The following is a 12029-nucleotide window of genomic DNA, read 5'->3' as shown; positions in this document are numbered from 1 at the left end:
AAATGATGAACTAAAACTATTAGTATTAGCATACAAAACATATATATATGAATAAATTTTAAAACAGAAACAATACATTAAAACCAAACTCATAAGCAAGATATAATATGGTAATTTAGTAAAATAATAATTATGGTATACTTGGATTATTTGAAAAGCTTAATTATAAAAGAAGAATCACAAAATTCCATCTTCATACAAGAAGTCCAAAGAAGCAGATTCTCTTACAACCTAATCTAAAAGATCTGGATAAAATAAATTATTTTACAGCACAATCATATTTACATCTATTAATGGTTAACCCTTTGTGTGACCAGTCAACATAATGACTAAGGCTTTTATTAAAGCCACGAAAAACATGCAGAAATGTCAAGCAAATACAACTTATCTGCTCACTTCTGCAGAATCGCGCACATACAGATTTTCAGACTATAAACTTTTTAATTTTGCATCTCTCTTTTTCTCTACTTTCCTAGACTTATAAATGTCCAGGTCAAAGATCCCAGAGGAGCACAGACAGACAGTTGCAGCAGGGTGGAGGATCACTGGAAGATCTGTGTCAATCACATCTACCAGCTGAGTCCTGAAGCAAAGGACGCACAGCAGCCACCCGTAGCTGCTCCACAAGAGTTCATGTTTTCCTGTGACTGAGCACCCCGAGCTTTAGTAAACAACAGTAGAAACATGATCAACAATATAGTCCTGTTCTGTTCTGTTCTTTTTGTATACAGGATAGATTGGAATTTCATCTCAGAAAACAACTGATTGTACCATTTGATGTTAAATGGTGGTTTTTTTACATTTTATTGTGGCCTTTTTCTGCTGATGGCAGATATATATAAAGAAAATTAATATTAAATTAGCATTTTTGAGTTTTTCTTTATTCAAGTTGTTGTGAATCAGGAGCAGACGTAAAAAAAACTGCTCACTTTTTTTGTTGCACTGGTAACATTAGGTTGGGGTTGCAAGGGGCTGTAAGCTAGCTGGAGAGCATGCAAACAGGTGGATGATGGGAAATGGGCTTCCTATGCGCCAATAGTTCAGCCTACAACTCAGAGGTGAATTTCTAATGAACTACTGCCGTTCTGCAGAAACTACGTCCTAGAAAACAACCGTTTTTCTTTTTTTTATTAACAGCATATTCAAATTAAAAAAAACACTTGGAGCGCCTTTTAAAACAGATGGTTAGAGTGAGACTTTATATCTTCAGATTGCAAATGATTATCTTGAACTCTGAGACAAAAAACTGTCATTAAAATAATAATTATTGACTCAAAAGTCATTCATCTATCATCTATACTCGCTTGATCTAGAGCTGGATCTCAAGGAAGGCTGGAGCCCATCCCAGCTATCATAAGGCAACGAGTCAATCTGGACAAGACGCCACTCCATCCCAGAGCATCAGACAGACAACCACTCACTGTCAAAGCCTAAAACACTGTCACAAGTTTTTGGACAGTGGTAAAATCCCATAATGCACAGGAAGAACATACAAACTCTACGCGAAAGACCCAATTGGGCTTTCAAATCTGGGCCTTATTGCAGTGACGCAACAGTGCAAGCCACTACACCACGATTTCCTGAACTATATTTAGTCAAATCTTAACATTCCAGGTAGCAAAAACGTCAACATGTCCAAGTGCCATAGCAGGAACGGGGTGTGATCATCCTCAGTGGTTGTGTGCTAGATTTAAAGATGGAAGTTTACCCCCTCAAACACCCACTCACCTTGTTCAGCTCCTCTATCCTCCTGATCAGCAGTGGGTTACTGGACGAGTTCTCAAAATAAACATAATCTGCAGAAGAACAGCAAGAGGCCAGTAGAGAAGGGAAAAGAGCGACAGACAGAAAAAGAAATGGTTTTAATTAGCACTGTAGTCATTTAAATACAGACATTTCTGCCATCTGGACAGCTCCATTAGCAAACAGAAAAGTTAAGAATACGCTTGCACTAATCTTTCATTTAGCCCGATTAGGCTAATTTTATACCCAGTTAATTCTATTGTAGTTAAGAAAGCCAGAGCGAAAGAAACGTTGATGCATTAATGCACAGTAATCTGAACCCTTCATTTGGATCGCAAACCCAACATTCGTGCTCCTCGTCTTATTTTCCTTCCGAGGAGTTTGCATGCGCAGTGAGTCTGCATTTGTGCGAGCGTGAATGAGGGACTGCACATGCTTTCTTGGGTTAGTGCACAAATGTGAGTCTTGGCTGCGCTCCAGGCTCACTAGAGGCTAAGCTCTCACCAGGACGTCCCCACAAGCCCTGGTCATGGTAGGGCGCCTGCTCTTAGTCCCATATGCGTCTTGGCTAAATTTCTTCAGATTACATCCCCCACTTGGTAAGATGCCTGGTATTCAAGTAATTCTCCCATCACTAGGAATCTCTGTTCCCAACAAACCTCTGCTTTTTGATGACTTAAAACTTCCGCCCCAGCATCCGCTGATGTCCATTACAAGATGGTTTAGGCACAATCCTTTTGTAATGGCAAACTACGGGCAATTTCCAGCCACAACTGGAGGAAAACAAACATTTCTCTGAAAGATCAGGGATCCTCTGGACGACATCTTCAATAACATCAATTATTAGATTTAAAGACTCAAAAGTTATTTTCAGACGAAAGGTTTGAATATCAAGTGAGGCGTAAGAGTTGTTTTGGTAATCAAATTTCTAAAAGAAGATAAAACAATCAGATGTCTGGAAATACTGTTTCATTTTATATCCTCCAGTGCGGTCTAAATAAACGGTTTCTTATCCAGCGGACGACTGTCATGTTCAATTGGATTGTTTGCATAACTAATGTTCTCCCGGGGAAGAAAGAAGGAAGAGCGACACCACACAAATACAAACTACCCAGAACAATTGTTCTACATACTTTAATTCCAATTTGACATGTACAGAGCAGCATTCGACATGCACTATGTATGTGTGATCCGGTGTGGTTCTGAGTTTGGTTGCTGAGGAGAAGCAAAAGGAGAAACATCTCTGGTGCATTAGTCACTGCATGAGCAACTTGTGACCTCATCACAGTGCTATGACCGTTTTTACTGGTGCTTTAGGCATGCCGCACTCACTGCAGTCATCCTGAGCTGGATGGAAAACACAACAGGGTGGGGTTGGTACAAGAACACGGTACAAGTACATCATTTACTCAACCAACGTTTGGCCTCGTGTGTTCTGTTTTATGCAGAATTTTTGAGCTCGGACAGGTTGACGAATCATCTTTGAATAGTAATTCAAACCCTTTCCATTTGCTTGCGTTACCAAAAGGCCAGTTATTGTAACAAAGCCCCTGAAATATATCCCACAACATGAGGCCGACCCATAAGTACCAAAGAGTAGGAGGCTGGTTTAGAAGGGAGCAATTCCCTATTTAGTCTACTTCACATGTAAAACAAACATATGTACAGCAGAGTTGCAGAGGTTTAGGTGTTTGTGAGTGTGTGAGTTCAGGTTTGTGAGGGGCATGTGGGCAGAAAATTGGGTGGAGTCAAAACCGTATCTGCCCAACTGGCACCTCGTTTTCAAATAAAATTTTCAGTGTTGTGTGCAACTTTACAACATTAAATCCTGTCCTGATTGACAATAATCTACAGTCAATCAACCTCCTCCATGCTGTGCCTCCTTACCAGTACAGAAACTGACAAATGTATAGAAATATTCGATTGTTAGCAGAACTTTAATTTCATTTCGTAATACTGGTCTTTTTTTTTCTGTAAAGGTTTGAACTTTGAAAGATTTTAAATAAGAGAGAAAAGTCTGACTATGTCAGAGAAAAGTGTAGAAGGCGCATAGTGAGGGGTTTCACAGCCTTAAAACATCTAGTATTGTAAAACAAAACAAAAATGTTTACTACTTTGCAGATTCCTCCCATCATGGGTTATTTTTACAACATATTTCCCACAATTAATGAGGGACCACTGTATGTCAGTTGAGTGTGGAACAGATGTTTAAGTCTACAGTGCATTGGGGAGACGTTAAAACCATTTTGCTACAAAAATAAAAATTTTATTTATAAAACTGCCTCTTTCTTAAAGTTTGATTTAAAAAAAAAAGTTAAAATCATATTTTCACAAATGGTCAATTTTATGACTATTGTATCGAATGATTTTCTGCGGTTAAACTGAGAGAAGTATAATGATGCTTGTAGAACACAAACATGAACTAACCTCTTCTATCAACTGCATCTGAGCATTTGTCACATGTCAAGTTTTCCACTGTTAAATTGAATGTTCTAGTATCCCTGCTAACATTTGTTTTTCATACTTGAAATCCACATTAAACCCAGAGCTGTTTAACTGGCTCGAATGACTAAGAGGCCAATAAACCAATCACAGTGTTATTGAACTGAATTAAAAATCCTCTGTTGTGAATTAGGATGTAGTATCAAATCATGCAGCAAAGCAGAGTGCTGTTTCATTCATGGCACCAAGACATCACTTAACTATTTTAAGTGATCACTACTCTGCGTGTGTCACCAATTACTCTGTTCTCAGACTACGTCATGGTGACATCTTTGCCTCTTTCTAAATAATAAATGGGCGAACTGTTGAGCAATACATTTTAAAGACAGCTGAGGTCATAGTTTTCAGATGCTCATTCAGAGCATCGGCTAACAGATAAGAGCCCAAAAAGTTTGCTTAAGACTTATCCTCCAAGTTATGCATTAAAAAATAAGAGAATAAATTATGCTCAAATATGCTTTCACTGAAGAAAACTAAAAGTAAAGGCCTCTTTTTAACACAAAGATAAAACTTTCTGATATGATTTAAAAAAAACAGTTTACTGCAACTGCAGTCTAATCGCTTGTAATAGAGTAAGTACTTTATGTGTGGCTCTGATAAAAGAGCTCTCAATGGCAAAAAAAATGGATGCTTTCAACTCACAAAGATTTAATTTAGATGTAAACATCACAATACGTACATCTACTACAACTTGGTCAATGACGGCATGTTTCCACCCGTTACCCAAAAGAACATCTGACTTTTTAATGGAATTAAGTTAAATGACAGATTTTTATTTTCAATTTCTGTAATTTTCAAACATTTTCTATATCAATCATGTAACACAACACCAAATAAAGAAAATATTTCCAAATACCAGTGTCGGTGGATTATATCACCTCAGAGTCTGCCTATAGAGTTGGCACGTCACTTTAAACCCTCTAAATTATTCCAGGACTACATACAAGTTCGTGACTTTCAGGATTGTCTGTGCAATGAATTTGGCAACAGCAGAAAACAACTAAACATCTGTTAGAACTTAACCATCAAAGCAAAGAGGTTGTGAGATGCAACCATAAACCAAGCATCTCCACATATAAAAAGGCAAAAGATTCCAGCTATACAATACGTTAAATGTTTTATTTTGTTCAACTTTGAAAATAACATCTTTAGCCAAAAATAAACATACCAAACACATACAGCCCAACTCTGACATGGTCATTTTTCAAAAACTACAAGGAGTGATGTCTGTTTTGGAGTCAGTGGTTGTGGGGGCAGCAGTCTAAGCAGAGAGTCCCTGACTTACCTTTCCCTGGCCACTTCCTCCATCTCCTCTGAGGGGGACCCCCAAGTCGTACATCCTGAGAGATGTAGTCTCTCCAGCATGTCCTAAGTACCGCTGGTTGCTATCAACTCAAAATTTAACTCTTCCAGTCATCCAAAAAGTTCTGCATTGTTGGTAAACAATAATTTTTGTCCACCTGATTAAGTCGTATTTACGGTTTTCTATCCATGACTTTTTGTCTTTTAAAAAAGGAAATAAAATTCTTCCAAATGTACTTAAAAACTAGACTGAATACCAAAATAAGCTCGGCGATGATCTAATCTGCTTCATCTTTACTTGCAAGACTTGGGACATCAATGTGTCTCACTGGTGGGTGTCTTCTTTTGATGACCCAGGACAAAAATTATAAGTACTGTAAATACTTACAGCATTGAATGTCTATCACCTCCTCTGATAAGAACAAATGAGTACGGGATGAAAAAATAAAGTGACTCTGTAGTGAGCTGAAGTTTCCAGCATAGAAGACTGTGAAAACTGGCGGAGAACAAGCTGGAGACCAACTCCAATGAAAGAGATAAAGGGGGAGTAAGGCCTGTTAGTAATGAGCAATATCACTCAGTCTCTCTGCTTCCCATCCTGCCTCCTGCCGCCTCACCCCGCATGCGACCGCCCTGCTATTCCCCCACCTCTCATTTTCATCCAATCAGATTGCTCCTGGGGCTATGATGTCACTGAGCAGACTTTTTTTTTTTGTTGCAGTTTCTGAGAGCCTGAAAGGAGAGGCGGTTGGGCTGATCTAAACCAGACCAGACGTTCGAATGGAAAGACGAGAAAAACTTGTGATGGAAATTGGTGAGTTTGGCTAGAAAAAGGCACAAAGTGGATAAATAAGTAAAGAAAAACCAAACAATATGGGTGTGAAATGGGAAATTTTGTTCGACGAGGGACACAAAATAAGCTTAGAATAGATAATTGAAAAAGGACATGCATAAAAATCAATCAACAAATAAGGTTTAACCCTCTCCATACAGTTAACAACATACACATCAATTTGCATCTTAAAATATAGATATTTTTGAGCGATAGCTAAGGCTTTACATGTGTAAATTGTTGAGACGCAGCTCTGCTGACACATGGTGATCGCATGACTGAGAAGCAGCACAAGCCTAGTTCCTGCCAGTGGCGCTCCAATTAAACAGTTGCCCACATCCTTGCTGCTCCGCAATCTGCAACATGCCAGCAGCACAGCGGCAGGGCACCGTAGGAAAAGCTAAGCAACGTAAACATGAGGCAAAACAAGGAAAGCAACAAGGGAGACAAAGAAAATTGGTTCCAACATTTTTACACAGACAAAGAGACAAACAACAATGACGAGTATCTGAAATTCCCACATTTTACAGAGAAAACGGTTGTTTGAAGCGGTCAGTCTACTCTTTACACCAATTGGACAAAATGTCATGAATATAAACCCTTCAATAGGTCACACTTCATGTGACGGCGAAGCTGGGGATTTCTATGACAAAAATGTAATATTCTGAAATCAAACTCACACCTTTTTGAATAGCACCCAGATTCTCATCAATAGCAACAGCTGTACACATTGAAACTCGTTACTACAATCCATCCATCAACATCTCCAATGGCTATTGGGATAGACATCATCATTTTCCACGTTTTTCTCTGTTTGAATTTAATAGTAAAATTTTATTTTCTCGGAAAATGAAGTCTTAAAATCAAAGCATTTACTGAGCAATGGGTATGTGCAAGGTTTGGCTTCTGAAATAAAAACTGATTGCTGTCCTAAACTGTCGACATATCCATCCTCATATTTTCAAAAACACAACTAAAGAACAGACTTTAGTGCGAATATATCCTTCAGATCCTTTAGTTGAACTACATGAGCAATTTATTAAGAAAAAAAAAACACTTCAATGTCATAAATTATAACTGTCAGCTGAGCTCTATAAAAGATCTCTAAAAACCCCAAGAAATTCCCGCTGACATCAAAGTCTCTCCATCATGACAGAGTGACCCATACTTTGGTCTATGCAGAAGCATTCAATAAAAGAACAAGAATTTAGACTTGTTTAAATAAAAAAATGAATGGAAATTTCAATAATTTCTTTTCTAAATGCCAGTTTCTCTTGTTTTCTATGAAGGTACATTAGCTATTCAGCAGCAATAGCTGCATTAAAGGACCCAGGGGTGCTTTTACACCAGGAAAGTAGACTTGGTTCAATTGCTAAAAAATATCCCTGTCATCGTGATATCATAATTTAATCTCCTTTCATACTTGAAAAAATAAAATTGTTAATTACAAATGTTACTCATTTTTTTTATATGTTATTGCATAAATTGAGTATTGATCAGGGAAAGAAAACTCATGTCCTCTATTCGTCCTCAGACTCACTACACCATGTTTACCGCTGTGATATTTTCCTGCTTTTTCTAAATACCGGTATTTTTCTCCATTTCAATAGTTATTTTTAATCCTACTACTTTTCATGACGGTTCACTTTGGTTTCCTTCTATTCTCTAGTCCTATTGATAGTTTGTTGACACAGTGGGGAAAAAAATAAAAGTAAAAATTAAATTGAACAAAATGTTACCTGAAAGCTCATTTGTTTAGTCTGCAACAGAGTTTAGGTTAATGTTCCTAGAAGATTCATAACTGTACCAACCCAACAGCCCGGTGTGAAAACACCTTGTCAGTTTTTTTGTTTTTTTTCGTTGTCAAGCTAAATCAGTGCTCGACCAACTTGATCTCCAAGACTTTTCATCAGTCTCGTGTTGGTCGCAGGTCAGAAAATATGTTGTTTTTCCATGTTTTGGGATTCTACATTATAAAGACATGGAAGGTCCACCCATGATGCATGTCTCTACTGACCGACCTAACTTTCCAATAGTTGTTCCCAATGACAAACAGTATGCCAAAAAAGCAAACACAAATCAAAGTTTTTACTGGCCTACAAAAAAACCATCCGACTATTATAGTACTTAGGGACATAATCAGATGAAAATTGTGCTTTCTGTGCTTTTATCATGTTCTTGTGGCCTTTTTCTGATGATAGAGGACATATATTAAGACAATTAAGCTAAAAAATTCCATTTCTGAGTATTTATTTTTTTCAAAAATAAGTGGGAATCAGGAGCAAATGCAAAAAAATGCAGTTTAAAAAAAATGATCATTACCGGTATTTGTTAAGTAGAAAATACACTGGGGGACCACAAATTCCACAAACCTTTTGATTTTAGCTAAAAATAACCCAATCATAAAAAAAAGACCACTGGGAAAGCTTTTAAAAGAGCTCTAAAGATGACTGGAGTGGGTCTTTAAGAAACCGCATGATTTATCTCAACCAGAAATAAAAATTCTTGATTGGTTGCTGTGTATCAGGAGGCTCCCCAGTCCTTACAGCCATAAAACAAACCACTATGCCATTTAAAATTTAAAAATTGATGCCATTCTCTGTAGACGCTGGATCTACTATAATTTTCGAAGATCATGTTCAAGCAAGAAGCATGCTGAATCCTTCTGAAATACCCTATATATGATTGACACACTTAACTCTCAGCACCTTTTGGTTCTTTTCTCGAAGGCAACTAAATTCTCTGCAGTCATTTTCCTTTAAGCAACACATTTGCACGAATAAATTATGTCTCCTGAACTCTAGTTCAATAAGCAGAAGCTGTGTTTGCTTCTATGCTTTACACACAGCCCATCTTTGGTAATTAACACTTTCTCTGGTGCGAAGCATTGAGGAAAAACCGCTGTGTGCACCGGATGAGTGGCTTGTGGCCTGCGCTGTGCAAAACAAAGACATGAAGGCCAGAGGAGCCTGCTTTTGTCCAAGTCTTTTTCAAAGGAAGTCCTTCCTAAGATGGTTCAGCAGCATTGTCTTGCAAAGTTGAAGGCAACTCTTTAAGGCTCTGCTTTCTTCTGATGATGACCTGGAACCGGTTTCAGGAGAGGCAGGGTTTATTATTGGCTAAGTCTAGATTACTCCTATCAGTTATTAATTAAGACGTCCTATTTTTATGACTTATGTTTAATGATTTTTGATTAAATTGGGTAAGTTTCATAATCCTAAGATGTTTTCAAGTATTTTATAAGAAGCTAAATGGATTTTTCTTTTTCCAAAATGACAAATTAGGGAGTTTGTGTAAACAGCTTAGACCCTGATTGATAAATTTAATTACATTTCCTGAGCTGCGGTGCAACAAAACAGAGGCAACCCAATACAAGCTCAGTGCATTAAGGCAATAAATAAATAATACATCTGCACAGTTAATTACAATTTGCTCAGATGAGGAATTTAAGCCCTGCTGATGGATTCTCCTCTAGAGAATGACGATGAAGGTTTGGACCAAATTAGGCAACACTTTGGCAGAGGGAGGGTTAACCTTCTACCCTGATCTGGGCATAATCCTGTTGCCAGTCAGGTAGATCTGGTTTAATTTGACTATAGCTGATCCATAGAAGTCCATCTAACTCCTACATTTGATGGGACGATTTTTTGGTCAGAACAAGCAAATAGATCCATAAAGTGAAGGTAATTCTTCTTCATCATCGTTCCTCTTTCCCAGACGTGCACACACTGGTTAGATGTACTACAAAATGTGGTTACTCAGCCTGTACAAGCGGTTATGACCAAAGAATATCAATACATAGATTAGATAAATAAACTCAGCTGTAAATTGCTGCACCTGCTGCCAGCTCTTCGGGGATACGATGACACATCTCGAGACAAATGACAACTTCATCCAAGCCAAAGAACGTCAATTGTTCAAAAACCCACACAGCACCCCATCTAAATTACTCGCAGAAAAATCGCCCACTCAACACTATATTTACGTTCTAGTTGTGAACTAATTCAGTCAGTGTTTGTTTTGATGAACGTTTAGGAGGGTAAGTAATGCAAAAATCCGACAAATTCAGGTGTTATTTCAATGCCAATACATTTAAAGAAGAAGATCTAATTCAAACTGGATTTAGGGGTGAAAGAAAAACATTAAAAATAAGATTTAAATTAATTTTGAGCATCATTATATGTATCTTTACAAAACTTTTTTATGAAGTCCTAACACAGAGAAATGTGTACCATCGAGATAAATATTATGGTATCAAAATGTTTCAAATTAATGGTTTTTTCAGTTAGTTCACATATCATTTTTACACCAGTCTACAAGTTTTTGATACATTTTAAAAACATAAACACACATTATTAAATTAATAACTAGAAAAGCATCTTTGTGTGGATTATTCTATAATGACCACTGTTGTCAAGATAGCTTATGTTACAATAATAGAAAAAAAAATTTATTTAAATCCCAAAAAACACTTCCTAATTTCTAAAATTAAACCAAAAACCTGTTGTTGTTTTTTGCTTGTTTAAACCTTTAACACACAAAACAAGACATTTGTAACATTTTAAAGGGTATTTTTAAACATTTAAACCACAACAAGAGGGCTAATATATTTACAATAATTTATAATGACATTATTAGACTTTGTTATGTGAACTTTCACGTGTTTTTTTCCCCTGTAGGATTTGAATCTGAACACAGGCAGAGAACGAGTGGGTGGGGAATCTTAATTAGGTACTTTAATCAATTGCCTGTTTAAAAATATTTTTAAATTATTATGGAAATAAAATAGCTTAGCGATGGATGGGCATGAAAACCATCACTAAAGTTGCCAGTTTGGTGTTCCCCAAATGTTTTTGGTAGAATTGAACTTTTTGTCCCAGCAGCCTCCTTCTCCTTCAGCTCATGGATGCTTTACCTGTCTCCGTTGGTCAGTCAGTGAAGTCCTCCTGGCTGCTACTCCGAGCAGAAAGCAGTTTAAACGCACGCAAAACTTTGGGGAAAATGTTCGCCATGATACCTTCAAACAGGAGAGAACCTAAAGCATTTCACTAAAGTGCGCATCCCCACACTGAAGGAGTTGTTTGGCTCCACGCTGAGCAACAAAACACAGGCACAAAAGAAGCTACCAACATTTCGTGATTAGAAAAAAAAAAAGATCTACTACTCTTCATCACCATCCTCCTCTTCACACCATCCTCATCTGTGGAGGCACAAAGCTCTTTAGCTTTTTGGGAAATAAAAGATCTCGCTCTGTGAATAATGGCGAGCCCGCCATAAAATAACGAAGACGGGGGTGTTCCAAAGAGCCGAACCCGTGTGCGCTTACCTCCAACCCGGTACATGTTCGCTGCCATGACTGCGCCCCGGTCCCTGGCTTCCTCTCCAGGTAGAGGGGTGGCTCTCTTCTCTGTGGCGCTGCCGGAGCTGCTGTGTGTTGGAAAATGGTGGATTGATCAATACGAAACAGACTGCCAGAGACGTCTTAAAGAGACAGTACACCTCTTTTTCGAAACCTCAAAATTTGGGCACCCGGACGTGGATAAGTGAACTCACAATTTCAACAAATATTACCTTTAAGTAGCGACACATGACATATTTCCCAAAACGTGTAATTTATACAACGAGAAAGTGACGTAATCTTCCTTAAACG

General features: G+C 37.8%; 1 protein-coding gene across 3 annotated transcripts in view; it reads right to left on the bottom strand.

Moving 5' to 3' along the window:
- Positions 1-12029, bottom strand: part of mta1 (metastasis associated 1) — a 40268-nt gene extending 28239 nt beyond the window's left edge. Inside the window, exons 1-3 of one of the 3 annotated variants that reach the window (XM_023951359.2) lie at positions 11951-12029; positions 11706-11806; positions 1729-1796 (exon numbers count right to left, since the gene is read on the bottom strand). In XM_023951359.2, coding sequence (XP_023807127.1) covers positions 1729-1796; positions 11706-11733 — 96 coding nt within the window. In that variant the 5' untranslated portion in view covers positions 11734-11806; positions 11951-12029. Of the gene's footprint in view, positions 1-1728; positions 1797-11705; positions 11856-11950 lie in introns of those variants that run through there. The other 2 variants (XM_023951358.2, XM_078941098.1) reach the window with 2 other exon arrangements.

Source organism: Oryzias latipes, chromosome 22 (assembly GCF_053564925.1).
Source record: "Oryzias latipes strain Hd-rR chromosome 22, Olatipes_Hd-rR_3.1".
Lineage (NCBI taxonomy): Eukaryota > Metazoa > Chordata > Actinopteri > Beloniformes > Adrianichthyidae > Oryzias > Oryzias latipes.
The sequence above is the reverse complement of the archived record's forward strand: the minus strand, read 5'-3'. Positions and strand labels throughout refer to the sequence as shown.